Raw genomic sequence first — 24,120 nt, forward strand, 5'->3', positions numbered from 1 at the left:
GTTAAAAGTAATTTTATAAATTAATATATGTGTATATTAACGCTGCGTCCAAAGTCTCTCGTAGATAAATATGGAAAATATATTATTCGTTGCTATAATATATAACGCTATAAATATTATAGCTTCGTCTGTGAGGCTCTACAAGTTAGAGCGCGCGGCGTGCGAGTGTGTACAATCTACACTCTACAGCGTGTTCCATAACGAGAGCGCGCGGTCGCGTATTCAGTAGTGCCTGCCTCTAGTCTCCATTCAGACTGTGAGACATTCGCAACTCGCAAGTGTGAGGCGGCAGTGGCTCGCGTGCGCTCCTCTCCTCGCCCCGCGCCGCGTCAGCGTCCGCGCCCGCTCCGCTTGTGACTCTATAAAGCAATCTCCCCTCGCGCACTTTGACACAGTCACGGACGAACCACGTCCCTACATCCAAACCGCTTTCACTTACGCTTATCAATTATCAGTTATCATCACTAAGTGAGGATAAAACAGTGGTCATGTCAAACGAAGAATGGGGATACACCGGTGTCAATGGTGAGTACCTCTTGACTATTTACTTAATTATGCTGATAACTGTTGAATGCCGCAAACAAAAAACCGGTTGTTTATGTTGTAGCACGTGACCGAGTTAAATCGGGCTGAATATACATCGAAACTCAACACAATTGTTTATTATTCTGTACTGAACTGCGGGAAACAGATATATTCGCGTGTATTTAATTATTATAATACCGATAAATACTGAGTCATTGTATTAATTGTGAACATTTTACCTTAACGTTGATTATGTTTTAAACGGCATTGACATTCCATAATAAAGTTTTTCACTATTTTTCACGCATCACATTATTTGTTTCATGCGTGAAAATGCCCGAGTTTCCTTCTCACGACTATTCCATTGGCAGATTTAAAAATGATCGAATAATTACCTGAAATTTGTTATTGAAATAATGTAGTGTAAAATATCGAATCTTGAACTTATTAATGAAACAATTTATTTATAATTTAGTATAAAATCTATTCTACACTTATGTATTAAGGCTCTAGGTATAGAAACATAATTTACTTCAAATTTCCGCTCAGCAGTTATAAAAAAAATCTCTCTTTCTTATACTATTACTATTTATTTTGGCATAATTAAGTTAGTAACTATTTACAAAGGCGCATTTATTACATAATGTAAGTAATATGTATTCTCGATCAACTACGGCAATTATTTTAATGTTAATTACAGTTGGTGACATGAATATTTAACAAATAATTATTTAACATTCGGAATACTTTTAATGTCAATTACTATTAAAAGTTCGTGCATTACATTTAATTTCATTAATCCGTGCATTAGACAATTGTTAAATAACGTTAAATAAAGTGCGTGTGTGATAACTGTTAATATGTTATAAAGATTACAATGAATTGTTATATTACACTGTAATTTTAATCTCTACTCAAATAACACGAAAATCGTGTCAAACATTATCTCGTAATTATGTTCTAACCTCTGCTATAAAAATCTCATTAGTTAGTGAAGTGGCAAGGTTAACTTAATGTTGAAAATAAAACATTCCAAATATTTACTTTAATGTTTTTTATAAATCGCGTGATTTCTTCAACATAGAGTCGTGTCTACCGAAAATCCAAGTCATGTATTATATTGATTCGATATTAATTCAACAATTAAACTGGTTAACCAGTTCGACCGACCAGGACGTTCAGCTGATGGTAATTGATACACCTTGTCTATTCTTGAAAAGCCCAATAATTCTGAGCGGCACTACAATTGTGCTCGTCACATTGAGACATAAGATGTTAAGTCTCATTTGCCCAGTAATTTCAGTAGCTACGGCGCCCTTCAGACCGAAACACAGTAATGTTTACACCTAACTGATTCACGGCAGAAATAGGCGCCGTTGTGGTACCCATAATCTAGCCGGCTTCCTCTGCAAAGGAGCCTCCCACTGGTACGATATTTATTCAACAAATAAACTGGTAAATTTAGTAAAAATATCGTGCAATTATAATAGCATACTAATATGCTTATCTAAATAAGAATTGCTATTTGTGAAAAACTTTAATGTATACGTACATATTGTTACAGTCGTAAAAGTGTCTGTGCATTAAGTATTTTTACAAAAAAAATATATGTACACGTTGCGCTTATGTAACCGAGACTAAAAAATAACTTTTAGAATTTTGTATGTGTGTTTGTGTACACCAATGTTAGAATCTTCATAAAAAAAATTATGACAGTAAGGGACGAGATGAGCAGGACGTTCATCTGATGGTAATTGATACACCTTGCCTATTCTTGAAAAACTCAATAATTCTGAGTGGCACTACAATTGCGCTCGTCACCTTCAGACATAAGATGTTAAGTCACATTTGCCCAGTATTTTCACTAGCTACGGCGCTCTTCAGACCGTAACACAGTAATGCTTACACATTACTGCTTCACGGTAGAAATAGACGCCGATGTGGTACCTATAATCTAGCCGGCATCATGTGCAAAGGAGCCTCCCACTGGTACTTAAACATTCACTCTATAAATTTTTGTGCAATTTTATTGCAACCATTAATAAGAGAGTTATGCCTACATATCATCTACAATAATTGTCTCTATAGTTCTTTAACTCTTCACCACTCTTTTATTCTTATTCTAGTTTATTGTACGATATTACATTGTAATCCATATTTCATATTAAAAAAAAAAGCCCGCCGAGTTTTTTGCGCCCATTCTTCACAGGTCTGAGGCAGTCTCTTTTGAATGGGTGGTAGTTTTTGACGTCTAATAAGTGATTTTAAATCCTATTTTGAATAAAAATATTTGAATTTTAATTTGAATCTATTAAACAAATTAATTTTGTAACCAAAAATTTATGAACGATGCGGGATTCGAACTCGCGATCTCTCGGGATCCGTGAATCCCGGTATGTCTTGTTCAACTCTCAGGTTGTGGCTTAATCTACAGGAGTACAGGTTCTTCCTTACAGTTGATAACCATCTCAACCCCGATAGCACATTAGGAAATTGTCTTGAGATGTCGCTCTTTAAAATCTAAGCAATTTGTTATTTTTAAAATGATATTCTTCTGGAAATAACTATATAAATTAAATTTGTAACCAAAATTTATGAACGATGCCGGACCCGAACCCGCGACCTCCGAGTTCGAGTGGCAAATTGTTTGTAAATCTTGGTATGTATAGTATCTCAACACTCAGGTTGTGGATGGAACGAGGGGTTGCGGGTTCGAGTCCCGCATCGTTCATAAATTTTGGTTACAAATTTTATTTGTATAATTTATCCCAGAAGTGAGGAATCTCTAAAAATAACAAATTGTTTTTATTTTTTTTTGCTTTGATTTTGATATGAGCTGTATCAAATAAATTCTGGCTTTAATTATTATATCTATTATCATTTTTCTCTCAACTCTACGCAAAAATGAATATTAAAACATATTATTCCTTTTGAGGTAACAAATTTTCTACGGTACGTTCTCTTTATTCAGTTAATACTATTTTTTTTAATATAACAACACACATTCTCTTTTACAAACACACCCACCCTCGGTTTTTTTTTGTTCGTTAAACGTTATAAGATACTTTTTTCAGCATTTTATATATTTTCAAGTTTTCGCAGTGCTTGCCCAATAGGTAACTTGTAGGCCGTAGAGCAACATGGGCCACCGGCCATCCCAACATGGGCCACGTATGGCCAAACGTTTGAAACCTTGTCTATAAGTTATAAGTTTTATAAGTTTTCGTTAGTGGCAAATTAATCTGAAAATAAAAAACAGCCTTTAATATTCCCCAGTAATGTAGGAACCTTGCATATAACTGAAATAACTCAAAAAAATAAAGTCACAAATTTAATTTTTATATATTTTTTTTCATACAGTTTTAAGCTCCGACTACAAGTATAAAACGTCCAGAGTTTTTTTCATATCATTTATGAAGCTAATTTCTATCTAGTTCAATAAAATTAATTTGTTAGTTTAAACCATGACTTTACTTTACCTCTTTAAAATACTAGGTGATTTGTGTTTTTCAAACATAATCATTTAAATCATTAAATTTAATGAAACACAACACTTGAATCATTAAATTTAATGAAAAATTGTTAGAGCTCTGGCATTTCCACAACAAAAGCCTTTCAGAAATAATGTAAATAGAGATTAGTTACTGATCACCACAATTAATATAAAATTTACTTATTTTTTGCATTCAAAATGTCATCACTGAAAATACAATAAGTTGTATTTTCAGTAAAATACTTTTAAGAGGATTAAAAGGCGCGTAATTGTGTATGTGTTTTGACTTGGCGTTTTTTTGTTGTAGTAAAATTTTTATTATTATCTATATAACCCGACGTTTCGTGGCCTTTGCAGAATCACATTTTCAATTTTAATTATAGTAGTTGTCATGAATAAATTTATATGAAATCGTTAGATGATTTTCTAGATATTATATGGAAACCATTTTGTTTATATCACTTTGTTATATATGTTGTTCTCGTGTTAGTAAGCTTTGTCTCTTACAGAAGAGACTTGCTTTTTTCAATATTTAACAAGTTTTATGCATTCTCAGAAGAAAGAAACGAATGATTTGATTTATTAAAAATTATATTAAATTAAATAATTATATATTAATATTCTTACAAACACATTATATATCTTTTTACCGTATCTTGCATACTACAGAATATTTTGGAGATAGCAAAATGAACTAAACAAGATTTTTTTTTTTATGAAAATAAGGGACAAGACGAGCAGGACGTTCAGCTGATGGTAATTGATACACCCTGCCCATTACAATGCAGTGCCGCTCATGATTCTTGAAACCCCTTGAGACAAGATGTTAAGTCTCATTTGCCCAGTAATTTCACTAGCTACGGCGCCCTTCAGACCGGAACACAGTAATGCTTACACATTACTGCTTCACGGCAGAAATAGGCGCCGTTGTGGTACCCATAACCTACCCGGCATCCTGTGCAAAGGAGCCTACCACTGGTAAAAGATTATAAAGCTTGGATATATAGTTGTATAATTTTTGTAAATAATTACATTTAAATACTTATACTTTGACAGTAGTTCTTAGTTAATTCATCACATTTTAAATTAATGTATGTTTAAATAAGAATCAATAATACACTGGCCTGCAAAAGTAAGTATCACACTTTTCAAATTAAATTTTTTTCTTAACTATAGAAGGTAGAGATTTAAGATTAAAAACGTTTTGTTGCAAATTTTATAGGCTTTAATTCTTAGAAACTAAAATTATATATTAGTAACATTTTTAACTTAAAAAAGATAAAACAATGAAAATAGACATTTTTAGTTTAGTGTAAAAAAATTCAACTATAATGTATTACATGTTATTTAATTTTTAATAACTGGTATTGCCTCCTAGATCTCTGATTACAGCTTCGAGCCGGTTTGGCATACTGAACACTAGGTTTCGGAGCCGATGTTGGGGATTATTCTCCCATTCTTCTACCAGGGCCTGCTTTAGTGCCCTGAGGGTAGTAGGTGGTGTTCTGCGATTTCTGACTAGCCTCCCAAGCTCATCCCAGGCGTGTTCAATCGGGTTGAGATCAGGACTTCTTGATGGCCAAGCCATCACGCTGATACCGACCTCCTGAATATACTCTTGTACGATATGAGCCGTGTGTGGCCGGGCATTATCATGCATCAGCATCGATCCATCACTCATATTTGCTAAATACGGCCCTGCATACTCATTTAGAATCTCTTTAGCATATCTTTGCCCAGTGAGGGTGCCATTTTCTATGGCTACTAGCTCTGTGCGACCTTCTGAAGATATGCCAGCCCATACATGTAAACTGCCTCCACCGTATTGGACTCTTTCTGAGATGCAGGCTTGAAGGTATCGCTCACCAGGTCGCCTGAAAACACTTCGCCTTCCATCAGAAGTGTAAAGGGAGAATCGAGACTCATCTGCAAACAAAATTCTTGACCATTCTTCTTCATCCCACTGCATGTGTTCGCGGGCGTATCGCAGTCTCGCTACTCGATGCTGTCTCTTGAGTTTTGGGCCACTTGCTGGTCTTCGGGGTTTCAAATTTGCTTCAGCAAGTCTTCTTCTCACTGTACTGTCACTAATTTAGTCCTTCCGGGTCTGAAGTAGCTGTTGCTGGACTTCAACTGCATTTTGGTGGCGATTTCTTAACACAGTGGAAATAATATAACGATCTTCTCGGGCACTGGTACACCTGGGTCTGCCATTACAAGGTCTCCTCAGATGGTGTCCAGTCTCTTCGTACCTTCGCTTTACCTTCTGGACCGTTCGTATCGTCACACCCACCATTCTTGCAGTGCGACGCATACTGATGCCTAGTTCCAGAAAAGCCATGATCCTAGTACATTCTTCAACTGAAAGAGGCATGATAAATAAATGTTATGTGCTTTTTAGCATAAATTTTTAAAACAAGACCCATCGATCTTGAAAAAAAATTAAAACAGAAAGAAAAATGTGAATGGTAAAATTGTAATTCGGAAACGTCCACTTTGAAAAAGGTATGGTTTTGTTTTTGAGGTTTTTTTTCAGACAATTCTTAAAAGAAGGTTACCGACTATAAAGTTTTTATGTACAAAATTAAATTCTCTTTGGAGTCCTTTTTATTTCGAAAGTATATCTTGTGAACTTAAAACGTTATCCCAATTTTAAAAGTGTAATACTTACTTTTGAAGGCCAGTGTAGTACAGTTATAAAACCGTACAAATACAGGTTGCTACAATTTTCTACTTGGGTTCAGTGGGTTCATTAGGACAATTTTTTTGGTTGTTTCATTAAGTAAACATGATTTTATGACAGTAATGATGAGACGAGCAGGATTTTCAGCTGATGGTAATTGATATGCCCTGTCCGTGATAATGCAGTGCCGCTCAGGATTCTAGAGAAACCTACAAATTCTGAGCGGCACTACAATTGCGCTCATTACCTCGAGACATAAGATGTTAAGTCTCAATTGCCCAGTAATTTCACTAACTACGGAGCCCTTCAAACCGAAACACGATAATGTTTACACATTACTGCTTCACGTCAGAAAAAGGCGCTAGTGTGGTACCTAATACAATGTAGCCGGCATCCTGTGCAAAAAAGCATCCTGGTACACATACTTTCATCTTCAAAATTTCACAATAAGATTAACATAAGACTTAAAGCATGTCTTCAGATCCTTCCAAATTATATCAACAAAAGAAAAACACGGAAAATCACTTATCCTACCGACAAGTAGACGGTGTCCTGTTTCAGAATCCGGAACCAAGACTGCGAGCATATTCAATAACATTTATCTACGGTCAATGCGGTTTTATTTGTTATAAAAACAGGTATATTCTTACCACAATTCACAAGGCAATGAAGTAAGGCCATCGCGGTTATCCAGTCGGTCACTCTCTCCTATGTTCAATTAAGAACGAAAATAACTTTTGATGCTGCCCTTGCTTTTATCATAAAATTTTAATAATCTTTAAGTTTTTAGAGGTCATGTTTTAAAGAGCCTACCCATTTCATGCGTATCCTACCTGTTATTTGTTCGGTTATACTGCGAAAACTACTGAACCGATCGGAATAATACTTATACCATAAGAAGCAGCGTCTTTTTATTTATTTATTTAACAACAACAAGACAAACACTAACAAAAGTATAATAACAGTCTTTCGGAAAAGGTTTTAGTATATGTTTGTTGGTCATTAATAATTCGAAACCTATATTTTTTTTTACTTAGAAATACATATATGTTCGCAATACAAGTCATTTCATTTGACATGGTGGGTATTTTATTTTTATGTCAATACGGGACGAGACGCGCAGGACGTTCAGCTGATGGTAATTGATACGACCTGCCCATTACACTGCAGTGCCACTCAGGATTCTTGAAAAACCCAAAAACTCTCAATTGCGCTCGTCACCTTGAGACATAAGATGTTAAGTTTCATTTGCCCAGTAATTTCACTAGCTACGGCGCCCTTCAGACCGAAACACAATAATGCTTACACATAACTGCGTCACGGCAGAAATAAGCGCTGCTGTGGTACCCTTTATCTAGCCGGCATCCTGGGCAAAGGAGCCTCCCACTCGTAAAGAGTACTTAATTTATGTGGCAAAACAACGTTTGCCGGATCAGCAATTGTACTGTTATGAATTATGTTACCCGTAATCTCTACTGAGGAGTGAGGATGTGTCAATTTAATAATGGGGTCTGTTCTGGCCGAGACATTTTGAACTGCAATCTTTCTGTCTGTATTACTGTGGTGTGTACTTAGTTGCTACAAAACCCTGTTATTTTTTCCCTTTTTATTTAAGCTTGATGAGTGATTTACTTTTTTTTTCTTCTTTATTTATTTTGATTCTTTAGCCGCGTTGGGCACTTTTTTGTAGGTGAAAATTTTATAGGTTCACGTCAGCGACATGTTCATCACTACCACATGGGATAAATAAATATTTAAAATATATATATAAATATATATAGTTAGACAATTTTTGGATGGGTGAAATCTCGTGAGTTCGCGTCACCGAAATGCTTATAGCAGTATATCTGTAGCTATACAGCTGACGTATTGTGCAACATGAGTGCTGTGTATATCTTATAAGTGAAATTGAATGGATTTAATGAAAAGTTCAGTGTGTATATACTGTGCATTGTTGAAATAGTTTTTTTGTTTGATTAATATATTATTAAAAATAAATTGAAATAAATAATTCAATTGTTTTTAAACATTATAAAATTTTAATACTATAAGTTCTAAGTTTTCACTTCTATCGACTGACTACAATGTTTTTTTCTTTAGGCAATACGTAATATTTTAAATCTCATAGATTAGTAAATGTAGTGTGTTAGAGATTTCTGTTATCTGTTCTCTAAATTACTTCTCTGTGTGTGTTTTGTTTTGTATATGTTAATAAACTTTTCAGACTAAAATTAAAATAAAATAAAAGAAAAAATGTATGACTGTGAATATATTATAATTAATACCAAGCATAAGAACGTATTTTGTTATGCTAAAATTCGTCACAATATTAACTGTTTACTGAGTCACGGTATTATGAGTATACAAAGTAATTTATAATTTATTACCGTAAATTATATTTCTTAATCTCATTATCAAAATAATTCAAAAAGGCAAGATCTATTTAATAATAAAATCCTAGTAATTTTATATAAATAATAATTATAATCATATACATTAAAATTAACTGTCCAATCAAAACAAATCTTATAACTATATTTGTAATATAGGCTTGGGCACAGGAAAGGGCATTGGTGTGGGACGCGATTTGCGTCAACACTCTGGCTCCTTCTCATGTCCAAGTTACGTCAGTTGGTGCTGGGGCTGCTGCTTCGACTGCCGAAGACGGCAAGCGTCGCAAATATGTTGGTCTCAGTGAATCATACATCTTTGTCCGTTTGGTGTCGAGACACTTGGCCCATGGGGCCCAGAGGCGCAGGGAATGTTCAAAATACTATCTTCGCGCCTCGATAAGGCTACTGGAAACCCAAGCGCTGACGGCTACCCGGGTCGATTGATCATCCTAGCTATCCAGCGCGGAAACGATGACAGTATTCTTGGTACGCTTCCACGTAATGATAATATTAATTTTATGTAGTCATAGTATTGTTAATATAGTTATAAAATTTGTTTTGATTGGAGAGTTATTTTTAATGTATAAGAGCTTAAACCTTTTGGCAATTAAAGATCAAATTATATAATAATCATTATTACAATAACAAAACTACAATTCTACAGTTTCTTAAAGTATATAATATAACTAAACACAATATAACTTATTATTATTCAAATTTTGACCGGTTTGGTTGGTATCGACGTGGAGCTGATTAGTTTGTGGAATCGATCGGTAAAGCCGTTTAATTGTAATTCTAAAAAAAAAAACATTTTTTAAAATCTACCTGCCTGCTTCTGTCCGAATTGCTTTCAAATTCCAATTTTTTGTCAAGCCCTTTCGAATAGCGCCAACCGCGATGAAATCGGTCTAGCCATTCAAAAGTTGTAGAAGGTTTACATACATCCACACAAACAAATTCGATTTTCGAAAAACGGGGTAAAACAAATAAATTCGCGAAGTTTGGAAAATTTTCAATTTTCCTTGCGGGAAGTTAAATAATAACCCCCTCATTCATAATGGTCCGCTAACTTTAAACAGCCGCTAAGGAGTGTTTTTTCTCATTCTGACTTAGGTCAATAGAAGAAAAAGAGTGAGAATTAGCAATGCTTTAAGTTAGCAGACTATTATGAATAAGGGGGTAAGTCATCATCAGCTATAAATGATTCAATAAATCAATTTGCCGAACAAAAGAGAGTATACATTTAATTTGAATAGAAGGGCCAAAACAAATTTTTATACGGGGCCCCGCTAAGTAACGCTGGTCCACAGAACTACACTTTACGTAACACATATCGGTCTATTCACTTATTGTGTTCATCGACCATTGCTCTGATTATGAATCTGGTGCTATCCAGTATTAGTTCGAAATACTCAGCTACAGGATTTGTTGGATGTTAGAGGAGTCTTTACGCCATGTGAAGTCATTCAATGAAACGTGATTGTATGTTTTCTTTATATCTCGTGCGGAGTGTTCCAAAGAGAATATTATGTCACATAGAATTACATCGTATAGTAAAATGTATGATTAATAATCAAATCAAAATCAGTTTATTAGGTATCACGTAGGTATCACGGAAATGACACTTATGAATGTCAAAAAAAAATATTTATTATTGAATCTACCGCTATTTCGTAAAGGGTTGAGCTAATGTGAAGAAGTAGCAAGAAACTCATTGCCACTCTTTTATATCAAGATTTACATTTAAGCACATCGATTTACAAATCATTTCAAATTACAATATAATAATTATGTAAAATGTAAAATGATGCAACAGACACACTCAAACGTCAAATAGTCAATGTCTTACACGAGTAAGTCAAAAAAGTTAATGTAAATTAATACAAATGTTATTGAGTACAGTAGCTGCATCATCCACATACACCATAAATAAATAATCAAAACCAGTGGGAGGCTCCTTTGCACAGGATGCCGGGTAGATTATGGGTACAACAACGGCGCCTATTTCTGCCGAGAAGCAGTAATTATTGATTTTCGGTCTGAAGGGCGCCGTACTTAGTGAAATTACTGGGCAAATGAGACTTAACATCTTATGTCTCAAGGCGACGAGCGCAATTATAGCGCAGAATTTTCGGGTTTTTCAATAATCCTGAGCGGTTCTGCATTGTAATGGGCAGGTTGTATCAATTACCATCAACTCGATGGCCTGCTCGTCTCGTCCCTTACGGACTTAATTTCATAAAAAAAATGATTTTCTTAAAATAAAATAATAGTAGTTATTCCGTAAAGCGAACCTTTTTAAACGATGTTAAAGTGGTAAATTATCTATCTGTCTGTGAGTTGTTGCTAGTTTTAGTTTTCCATCATGTCGAAGAGTGACATCTCTTTCAGGCTTTGGCGTTCTATAATAAGCTTGGACTCCAGTAGGTTCTGACTGTTATAGTTGTAGGTATTACCTTTCCATCCAGTTTTAATTATTTGTTTTAAGATGTTTTATGAACTCTACAAAGTTAGAGACTTCATAGAGTTATATAAATACGCAATACATAGTTTGTTATGTTATTGTGAGAAATTTCAGTATGGCATCAATGTTTAACAAACAATTATAAAACACTTCTCATAAATATAAAAATTTGGTTGTGAAATTTGGACATTACCATATCAACTATCAGCCAAAGTAGGTACAAAATATGTAACATGGTTTTAATAATAGGTTTATTTCGAGGCTGTTATTAAAGTTTTAAAAATTGACTGCACATCACAATATGCGTATAAATTGGCATCCAAATATTTAATTGTCAATAAAAAAAAATATAAACTATTAAATTTAGTATATTTTTGCGAGTTATAAGATTTTTATTTAAAACACACGAAAGCGTTAAGAATATCCTCACGTATTTCATCTTTATTAATTTTGCTAAAAGGAAACTTTTAGCAAAATTATTATTATTATTATTATTGCCTTATAAGGCAAATTTCTATAGGAATAATATTTCTTGTTTAGGAAAGTATAACTCAGCAGTTGTAAGTGTTTTTCATTGATATCTTCAAAGATCCCTAAATACATAATAACTACCACAGCACAAATAAAATTTGAAAAACAAAATTTTATGAACGATGCGGTATTCGAACCCACGACCTCCGGCGTTCCGTGCCGGTGCTCTAACCAACTGAGCTAACCGTTCGAGTACCGCCTCGTTATAAAATTCTGTTTGCTTTGTTCAAGTCTCAGGTTGTGGCTTCATCTACAGGATCTACTTTACAGTTGATAACCTGCTCAACCCCAATATTTGCAAATTAGGAAATTGACTTGAGATCTCGCTCTTGTAAATCTAAACAATATGTAATGTTTTTTTAAAGTGATAAACCTCACTTCTAGGATTAATACACAAATAAAATTTGCAAAACTTTTTATGAACGATGCGGGATTCGAACCCACCATCTCCGGCGTTCCGTGCCGGTGCTCTAACCAACTGAGCTAACCGTTCGAGTTAAAATTTCATTTAAATTTTTTCCCTAGAAGTGAGGGTTATCAGATTAAAAAAATATAACATATTGTTTAGAACTACCACAGCAGTATGTGTATGAAGGTACTGATACTATTAAATATTATTTGGTACTGACGTGGTCGTTCACCTGTTCAGACACCCGAATTCTTTTACGTAGGTACCTAGTACCACTTCACTCTGTTATATGTAGTTTTAATGGATAACACTAGATTGGTTTGAGAAACCCTTTCCTGTTTACGATCTATATATTTTATTACGGCTGTGATGAGTATAGCAATATACTATTTATATTATTGTTTTACTATCTTAAAAACATTTCATATGTATGTACGCAATCGAAAGATCTAAATGAGAGCTGATGATCGAAATCATAAACAGTATTGAAGATTCTTCAAGTCAAAAGATATTTCTAATCGGATGATATGTGACGCAGCGAAAATACGTCAAAATGAAAGTGCTTCCGCCTTCACCGGGTGAAACAATTCAGATTATTAATTAACAATTTCTTTGATTTATGTTATCGAGTGGTATAATTATTCTTTGAACGAAGATAACTGATTTGAAGCACTAACTGTATCTCCCGATTTCGTTATCATCACTTTGAAATTTAAAAAAGCCGACGACCCATATAGCCGAACGGTTAGTGACCCTGACTACTAAGCTAGAGGTGCTAGGGTACGAATCCCGGTAGGTGCAATCATTTATATGATGAATATGGATGTTTGTTTCCGAGTCATGGATGTTTATATGTATTTATGTATGTTTAAGTAAGTATATTGTATTAAATATATAGTTGTCTTGTTGTTACAGGCTATGCCTAGTTTGGGGCAAGATAATTTGTGTAAAAGTGTGTCAATAATTTATTATTATTAAAAAAATCTCTCTCACTATTAAACCAAATTTAAAGATGTTCTCAAGTTTTTATGAATGTTTCGTATTTAATGCCAAAACCTTAGATTAAGGATCTCCGCTGCAGTCCAACTAGATACCGCAGGCGCAGTTGCAAAGTGCGGCAACTAATATATAATAATAATACTTCACCCAAATGGGCGTATACGAGCCAGTCTCGAACAATGTGTGACGTTGACGTGCCATATGTTCTCTTAAACTTTTCTAATAATTGAAACTAAAATGCCGGGTTGCGTACTAATACTTTGTAAAAATAATATTACAAGAGATAAGAAAGACACTGGAATCACATATCATCAGTAAGTATTTTGTATTTTATCAAATCGTGTTTCAATCTATATATATAAGAGATTTCCACGTATATAGTCACTCATCACGATATCTCTGGAACCATAAGACTTGAAATTTGGTAGAAATATTTCATTCGCCGAGTAGAGGTCAGCTAAGAACGGATTTTACGAAATTCCACCCTCAAGAGTTTTTTTATTATGTACAGAACAACGTCTGTCGGGTCAGCTAGTGCAATATAACACGAAGCGTATATTACAAAATTTAGAAGATGCCATTAAGTGTCAAGATGCCACGCAAACAAGCATCTAATAGTTGCCGCATTAAAGAAGCTATTGCAAATGGTTGCTAAAGGTAGTGCGGTATCTAGTTGAAGCACAACGGAGACCAATCCTTAATCTATGAGAAGCACTTTATTTAAAAAAAACATACGAGTGTTTATTTAATAGAAAGTTACCGGACAATAAATCATATTGTAATCCATCCGGTTGTCTCGTATTCAAAGGTATTATTTTGATTCACAATAGCTATTGAATCATCTATTCATTAGTTGCAATGGTGAAAATGAAAATAGGTACGGTAAACAAAAATATTATCTTATAAATATTTATTATTTCTGACTTCAGATTAAAAGTTGTTAATCATAGCTAAGCGGACGCCTTATTGCAATTGTGAAGGTTTTCAATCAGTGTGTTGCCAGTGATGACTTAGGTACGGTACGCAGACGTGGTCGCTAACTATGGGACTTGTGAGAAACCTGATGGTCGTTCAGAGGACAATTGAGAAAGCTATGCTTGGATTTTCCCTGCGAGATCGAATCAGAAATGAGGAGATCCGTAGGAGAACCAAAGTCACTGACATAGTCCAAAGGATTGACAAACTGAAGTGGCAATGGGCAGGGCACATAGCTCGATGGGCAGATAGCCGGTGGGGCAGTAAAGTCCTCGAATGGGGACCACGTACCGGAACACGTAGTGTTGGTAGGCCCCCCACAAGATGGACCGGCGATCTGGTCAAGATCACTGGAATACGTTGGATGAGGGCATCACAGGACCGATCATCGTGGGGATCTTTGGGGTAGGCTTTTGTCTAGAAGTGGACGTCTTCCAGCTGATATCATGATGATATGATGATGAATATTGCAAATACCTATTAATTAGTTACAATAATGACATAGGAAAAAATAGATTCCTACGGCAAACAAAATAATAGATTGTTAACCGAGGGTCGAAAGAATCAATTTCCGAGGTATTTAGACGCCCAAGCGCAGCAAGGGCGGCTATTAGTCCGAGTAGGAATTGAATCTTTTACCCGTGTTAAACACTCTACTTTTCATTTCGAATATGAGGAAAATATTTATCTAAACTATTCATTGATAATATATAATAATATTAGTGGTACCTGTTTTAAATTAATTGTCAAATTAGGACAATTTAAGTCGACTTTTTAAATAAATATGGAACTCACCGCGTAATTGTTGCGGCTTATTCCGCTCAAAGAAGTTTGTGCTAAATTCACACTGGCTGTTTAGAAAGTCACTGGCCGCAGATTTTTTTTTATTAGTTTTTCTTTTACATAAAACTCTACACAGCTGACAGCAGTTCTATTTTAAAAGTTCATTCCGGCCCTTGGGTGGGAAGAAATTTGTATGAGTTTTTCCCTCTCTGTGGAGGAAGCAACATTTTCTACCCAATAATCAGATCAAAAGAACAATACTTTCCGAGTATGAGAAATGAAAATATCTTTACATGTTTATTATGACTTCAGACTTAGATTTGTTAATAATAGCTTTAGCCGACTCTTTATTGAAAATGAAAAAAAAAATACAATAAAGAAAGATTAGTTACAATAATGTAAAAGCAAAGAAAGATACAGTACACAAATCTTTCAGATATTTATTATATGAATACAGATTTAGTATCTTTGTGTCGGACAGACACACAACCATAATAAAGTCCCATTTAAGTTTTTAGTCGTGAAGCAATAATGTGCAAACGTAATTGTATTTCAGTTTGAAGGGCACTGTAACTAGTAAAATTACTGAGGTAATGACACATAACATCCTGTTTCAACGTGACGAGTGCAATTATCATTCTGCTTAGAATTTTGGGTTCAATCAAGAATCCTTAGCGGCACTGTGTTATAATGGACAATGAGTCTTAATATCAGGTGAAAGGACTGCTCGCCTCGTCACTTTTTAAAATTAAAAAAGAATTATAGAGCTCTTAAATAAGTAAAACAGGGAGGTAGGTACCGACACTACAAAGTTCAGCCTTTACAAATATACAGTTTCTAGAAGCCCTTGTGTAGTGTGTATGTCAATACAATTGTGAATATCTTCTAATATTAATAAAGATTTAAGAAATATAGAAAAAAGAAAGATTGAAGATGTACTCGTTAACCTTCTAAAATTTAAAATATCCGGAAATACACCTTCTGCTTTAGAGGTTTATTCGATGTAACTAAAAGAAAAGGTTTTACCGGCTCAGCCAGACTATTGGTAAAACGACGGTGCCTATTTCTGCCGTGAAGCAGTAATATGTAACCATTATTGTGTTTCGGTTCGAAGGGCGCCGTAACTAGTGAAATTACTTGGCAAGTGAGACTTAACATCTTAAGTCTTAAGGTGACGAGCGCACTTGTAGTGCCGCTCAGAATTTTTAGGTCTCTCAAGAATCCTCAGCGGCACTGCATTGTAATAGGCAGGGCGTATCAATTATCATCAGCTTCCTGCTTAAAGAGTCCCTTATTTTCATAAAAAAAGGTCACCTTAAGCTACCATCAAATCTGAGCATACATGAATTATAATAAAAAAAAACGAAAAGAAATTTTTCAAAACAGCAAAAAACAAGAGTACAATATCATTAATTAAATGAAATCATGGACAAGAGTACACGTTAATGATGAGCGACTATGAAACTCCTTACTTATATTGTTCGTCACAATACACCATACCATAAGTACCACACAATCAATTACGTTATAATTATACTTTGGATTATTCCATGAATGCTATGGTTTCACAGACTCATCGGCATCAAAAGTTGGTAACTTAGAGGGTCGATTACAACATAACGCAATGAAAATATTCGGACGCAAAATTTACAGTCCACAAAAAGGGCTTAAAGTAATTTTTGAACCGAATAGAATATTTATATATAATTTGAAATATCCAATAAAAAATTTGGAATTTGCTTCCCAAAATAAACTTTTGTGTCAAAAATGTCGGAATTTACAGCTATGACAATATTTTAAGAATTTAATTGAAATAGTAGTTTTTAACAATTTTTCATATAAATATGAAATGTTGAATAAACAAAAGAAAATCAGTAAAGGAAATGCCCATTTGCAGCTTAGCCACATGATTGACGCAAATATTGTAGTTTTAATTGTAGCATTTACAATCCAAGTCTGTCGGCGCCTTTATACAATCATAACAGGTAAATATTTCATTCGGAAATTTTTGAACAATCTCCTGGCAATTAGGAATATGTAACAAAATCAGATCGGACAGTTAATGACCGCAGCTATATTTAGAATTGTACGTTTTGTTTGTAAAAAACAGTCTACCGAAAATTAAAAACTTACGATACTCTAAAGTCTAAAGTATGGCCAGCGAGAGGAGATAAAAAATGTAAACAAAGTCTCAGGGCTTCAAAACATTTTTATTTTAATAAATTATATAGAAATTATGGATTCACTATTCTAATAAGGTCTATCTAATAGGTGTCCGAATCAGCCATATTTATAACAATATAACTCAGTGAAGGCCAGTTTGTTTACAATGTTTATCTCGTCTCGTTGGTTTAGTATCATCATCATCCTCAGACGGACGACGTCCACTGCCGGACAAAGCCCTCCCCAAGATTTCCGACGATCGGTCATGCGCTGCTCTCATCCAATGTATTCCAGCGATCTTGACCAGATTGTCTGTCCATGTTTGCATCATGGGGCCTACCAACACTGCGTCTTCCGGTACGTGGTCGCCGTTCAAGGACTTTACTGCCTCAACGGCCATCTGACCGCCCACTGCCACTTCAGTTTTGCAATCATTTGGACTATGTCAGTATGGTTTAGTATACGTTAAATTAATTCTGTATCGCAATATGATGTGTGATAACAAATGAAATATAAAAATCAACAAAAATACGAAAATAATTTGACCATAAACCTAACCTGAGATTTTCTTGTAACCGATGTTATTGAAAAATGTTTTAAATATACTTCCTTTATTGTACTGACAATGAAATTACAATTGATCAAATAAGCCTGATACAAATATTGATAATATTAAAACGAAAAAATAAAGCAGCCGCTAAATATATCTACCTAATACCAGAAACAAACATAAAGCAGATCTTTTATAAATATCTTATGTAAATTTCACACTGTTATAAATTCTTTATTTCATTTCGAGTGTATCTGTTTTTTGTCCATCACTTATTTTTGAAAATGGAAGGCTTGGATTTTTTGTTTATCTCTGAGGTTTTTTGTGATAAAAAAGAAGTAAGGTGATATCCCAGTCCGCCATTCACCTTATGTGTGATGTAACCTGTCAACTATAAATAAATGTTCAGGATCGTTTAAAAATATAAATCACCTTGAGATAAAATAATATATTTTTATTTTCAATAATATATTAATCAAACAAAAACAGAATTTCAACAATGCACAGTATGTACACATCGAACTTTTCACTAAATCCATTCAATTTCAGTGAAAAGATATACACAGCACTAATGTTGCACAATACGTCAGCTGTATAGCTACAGATATACTGCTGTAAGCATTTCAGTGACGCGACCTCACGAGATCTCACCCATTCAAAAAATGTCTAACTACATGTATTTAAGTTTTTAATTATTTATTTATCGTGTGTGCTAGCTATGAGCATGTCGATGTAGCGAACCCATAAGATTTTCCCCTATCAACAAGTTCCAAATGCTATATTACTTATAATAAAGAGGAAAATTAACTGTAATAGAAGTTATAGCTACTAATAAAAATCCATTTGGTAATATTGTGGTTGAATTAGAAGCCTTATAAGTAACCTCCCTCCATTCTCATGTATAAAACATGTATGATAATAGTACAATTCATTTTCAGATATTTACTTATCTATTTTCGTCTGTATCTTAGATACAATTTGATGTATTTTGGCGTTACTTAGCGAGGATAAAGAGTAATAAAATAGCGATTATAATAATTATTGGTCTGGGAATAAATATTTCGAATAATACATTTATTTATTCATAAAGGCTTACCAACTAAATACAATTTATTAAGTTATGCACTGAGAAGCAAACAAATTTAATAAAATAGTTTAAATGTACTTAAATTATATATATGTGATATTTTAAAATATAAATTCGACAAATTTTGAAGAGCATTCTATATTTTTTTTTCTTTAACAATATTTGAAAAGAAGATATCAATGTTTTCATCTAGGTATATTAAAAATACTATTATAGAATTAATTATTATAGAACATTAGCTGTAGGGGAGAGTTTAAGCCATATTTACTGTGGTGGAATTTAATGTGATTGGGGGAAAAAAATACTAAGCCGACAATTACCTACACAAAGTAATGATAATTTAGTGATAATAATTTATTTAAATCACAAAAGTATGCAATAAATGCTTTCTTATGTTACGTGAAATAATTTTACGTGATAGACGCTATCACGTAATATTATTTCCAGAAAACCGACTTTACAGACAAACAATTTTTAATAGAAATAAGTGACGAGTGGTGGTAAATGATACGCCGTGTCCAGTAGTAAGCAGTGCCGTTCAGGATTCTTGAATACTTAAAATTGTAAAAGAAACAGCGATTCGCTTGTCACATGGACACAAAGTATGAAGACGAACTTGCTCAGTATTTCAATAATATACTGAACAATAATTATTATCATATATTTATCCATACATATAATAAAAAAGTAAAAACTGTATAGTGTAGGTATATTTTTATAAGAATACGTCTTGCTGTGTGTGTGTATACCGAAGCTGTCGTTTATAGATTCTTTATCTAATTGTTTGTTTGTCTGTATGTATATCCGGATAAAACAAAAAAATATATATAGGAAATAAAATTAATTCATATTTTTCATGAAAATTAACAATAGGTCGGGGGACAAAGGCTATATTATTAGGAGTGTACTCGCAAGGGTATTGTCATAACATGTAGTATGTTATGGTAAATAATTGTATGTTAAATTTTTTCGTATTTTCTAGTGTAATGTATAATTTGTCATGTAATGTATGTTTTGTAGTGTATTATTTAATGTTATTTTATTATTTTATTAGTTTAAGATTGATTTGCTTGTTGTTTGCGTGAATTATTCTTGTTTGTATGTAACTATCGCATTAGGTCTTCTGTAATGATAGTTGCTATGTGTATTAAATAAATAAATAAATAATTATCACTCTAGATAAGTGCAAAGCAATAATGCATGAGCTCTATAACTAATAAGTTTTATCCGTATTGTCCTGTGGAGCATTCTTCCAACCATCCTTGTCTTCCATATATATTCTTATTTGTAATATACTTTTTTAAATTCAAATATTCTTATTCAAAACTAGCCGTTCCCGGCCGCTTTGCTAGGTGAATTTTAAAAGGAAATTAATGAAGAAACGTTGGAAAAATAAGTAGCCAAAAACCTTCTTGGATAAATTTCGCATCGAATGGTGGTAGTTTCATGTCGATACGATCAGTGGTTTAGGCGTGATTGAGCCTCAAACAAAGACCATTTTCATTATATATATATAGAAGATATAGATGGGATGTTATGGTTTAAGACATTTGTTGTTCCATGAAGGAATTTCCACATAAATGGAACTTACAGGCTATTTTATAAAAAGTGGGTAACGAAATTGCATCTTAAAGCGTACAGTATTTTTTTAATATTATGGTTTAAGACATTTATTGTTCCAAATGTTACATCTTTTATTGAAAGTCAAAAACTGCCACCCATTCAGAAAAGAATACCTAGAACCTGTACGTACTTTTGACAATCTAAATCACGCGGCTGTTCAAATTTGTCCTTATTCCTAGTATTATAATGATGCTTATCACAATTTTTTTCAAAGAGATGTAGGTTTTCCTCACAGACATAACATTTACTTAAGATAGATATCAGCCAAGTGCCAAAGATTTTGCATAAAAACGACGATTTGGTAGCTTTTTTCTCGATGTATGATTTAACGGTTGACCAAACACAACTTCTTCTACAAAAATAATAAAAAAATATCAGAGGACAGTCGTTGGCTGTATATTGTCAGATTTACCAGTGGGGGGCTCCTTTGCACAGGATGCCGGCTAGATTATGGGTACCACAACGGCGCCTATTTCTGCCGTGAAGCAGTAATCTGTAAACATTATTGTTTCGGTCTGACAAGCGCCGTAGGTAGTGAAATTACTTCGAAAACGAGACTTAACATCAATTGTCTCAAGGTGACTAGCGCAATAGTAGTGCCGCTCAGAGTTTTTGGGTTTTTCAAGAATCCTCAGCCGCACTGCATTGTAATAGGCAGGGCGTTTCAATGACCATCAGCTGAACGTCTTACTCGTCTCTTATTGTCATAAAAACATGATTTACAGACAGCGAAGCTATAGTAATCGGCTACCCGTTCAAGGAACGCTGAAAAAGTACTAAGATGTATTTATTACTTACTGATATAAACAACTTAGGCGTTTAAAAATAATATGTAATTGAATTGTGTCTTAGGACATATTTTGTTCTCAGATCGAACATTAACACAATTTCCCTACACGCAACAAATGTAGGCTGCAGGTATAATCCGTTGAGTTATGCTAACACAATATTGAATAGCAATGCTTTGAAATATTTCAGGCTAACTCTAGCTCGAACCATTTGAGCGCGAGTAGCCGCTCAGAATATTTGGGTTTTTTCAAGAATCCTCAGCAGAACTGCACTGTTTTGTCCCTTATTTTCACAAAAAAAAATATTAAATAGGCTTAGTTGTTATATGACAGTTCTTCTCCCTATGCCAAAGCCCCTTTACGAACGGATATAGCGACATGACGTTCACAACTCTCATTGCAATGTGTAACGATATTGTCACTCCCTATGGTAATTAAATATATTTCTATTTCTATTTCAAATGAAAAGAAAACTGAACCACTAATTATATTCTGTTGAGAATAACCATTCAAAGACTAATATCTTAAACGAATAATATGGTCATTTAAAAAAGCCATATTCTTTAACCGATCAATAAAACAAGGCTAGATTCTGTTGATGATAGTCATAGTATGATATTATTTACTTAGTCTTTGATATTACGTAACACGTCTTAGATCGGTACATCTATTAGATGTATATAGTATTTTCCTCATCACAAAGTCAATCTTATACTAAAAAATCATCATAAGTACACGTTTTTTATTAGCTTGTATATTTGTTTGTAACCGACTCATTTTAAAGGGCCAGATTTGGTTCAAACTTCATAGATTTATCGAGAACCGATGACAATACATTGACAGCCATTCCCAATATTCAGTCTATCTCCGGCTAAATAAACTTATCGACGGTAAATCTTATCCGTACACGCTTATCCGCACACACGTACAATGGTACGACGTATAGCTTACCAGGGATAGAAGTTTGTATGGAAATTGCAACAGTGAACTGGCGATAAGAATGGCTTATCGTGTATATTTGAACAGCTTCAGATTATTGACAGCTAATTACTGATAGTAGAAGGTAGTAATTTATCTCTATCTGTAGATAGTATATTGGGAACGGCCGTAATAATTTGATAAAATTATTCCATTTTTCAATTTGCAAAACAAGATTTTAGTTTATTTATATAATTTTCATCAACAATCTATAAGGCAGGAATTGATGTTGATTTTAAATTTCAAAATAAATTTTCAATTTTTTAGTTTTGTTTTCTATAAAAAACATGTTTTTTTATTTTTTTTTATCTACTATTAATTTTTTTAACAGTTTTAATTGAGCTGTAATCAATCTACAAGTAATACTTATTGTTTTATTTCGATTTCGGATGTAAGATCGTAACATTGATTGCATTGACCTCGACTTTTACGTTCCAGTGCGGAAGCGAAGGTAACTGACTAACTAGCTGTGTTGAATTGAGTTTTTTTATCAACAATTAATATATTGTATCGGAAGAAAACGACTAGCGACGTCGTTCTAGGAAGTAATAGAAATTAATTGTAGTTCCTGGATTTATATTTATTAGATCACTAGCTTTTATCCGCGACTTAACGCACTCCCTCAGGAATACGTAATCATTCTCTGCGTAAACGATATGAAGGTTAAGATCATAATGAATATTCAAATTAATCTTATTAATGTAAACCAAAAATCAATAAAATATAAGACAAAGCATGTGTGCGTTAATTCGATCTCCGCACCCACGGTAACTTTAAAAATGATATCCATTAGGTTGTAATGATAATTTATCATGGCAGACATCTTTTTTTTTTTTCAAAAATGGTCCGAAATTCATTTTTTACTCCCTGAGAACCTAGGAAACAATATTAATGTTATATCTTGGACAAATGGTTCCAAATTCGTTTTCTGTCATTGCCTTGGAAATGATTGTCTCTCTTCCCATAGCTTACTTTTACTGTCATTCGTTTTATCCTATAGATCCCACCTCGGATAGCGCTCTCTCGGGAACTCTTAAATCTAAATACATATGCTATGTCCTTTTCTGTACTCTGTGCCTACATCTCTGTAAGTGCCATTTACTCCTCTACTGCTTCATTTAAGAAAAAATTAAAGCAACAATTATTGTCCGTACCATATGCCTTGTATCTAAATTTTTTATTATATTCACTAGTATGTTTTTAGCTGTCTTGATTTATATGTTGTGTAATCATACAAATCGTACATAGAAGATGAACAATAGATGCGTCACCTAAATAACAATAATAATGTGACAGAGACACATAAATAAGATTGGTATTAAACTTGATAAATTGAGAGTGAGCGACAATATCTGCTATCGTTCGCGTATGCTTTTTTTTTTGTTTGGACCCAGTTCACCGGCTCCCAAACAATGGCTGCTGTGGTGTAATAATATTTAATTGAAACTCTAATTGAATAAATTCTGATTATTAATTCGTAATTTAGTGATTTGGTGTGAATTCGGTTATTATTATATTATGGGAAGTTGTTGTCTATTACGTTGTACGTAAATCTTTCACAACGAAAACATAACACACGTCACAGATTAATGCTATCTCATTTACATACGCTGACAGTGAGTCTAATGTTCATCTTCTCTACGATAATAATCAATATATTTTTTTTATTTTATTAG

General features: G+C 33.7%; 1 protein-coding gene across 1 annotated transcript in view; it reads left to right on the forward strand.

Annotated features, from left to right (window-relative positions):
* The first annotated feature begins 240 nt into the window (after window positions 1-240).
* LOC126969361 (carbonic anhydrase 2) overlaps window positions 241-24,120 on the forward strand; it is a 42,523-nt gene continuing 18,643 nt past the window's right edge. The window contains exon 1 of the mRNA XM_050814740.1: window positions 241-525. Within this exon, the coding sequence (XP_050670697.1) occupies window positions 489-525 (37 nt within the window). The 5' untranslated portion in view covers window positions 241-488. The remainder of the gene's footprint in view (window positions 526-24,120) is intronic.

The sequence above is a fragment of the Leptidea sinapis genome, chromosome 18 (genome assembly GCF_905404315.1).
Source record: "Leptidea sinapis chromosome 18, ilLepSina1.1, whole genome shotgun sequence".
Classification (NCBI taxonomy): domain Eukaryota; kingdom Metazoa; phylum Arthropoda; class Insecta; order Lepidoptera; family Pieridae; genus Leptidea; species Leptidea sinapis.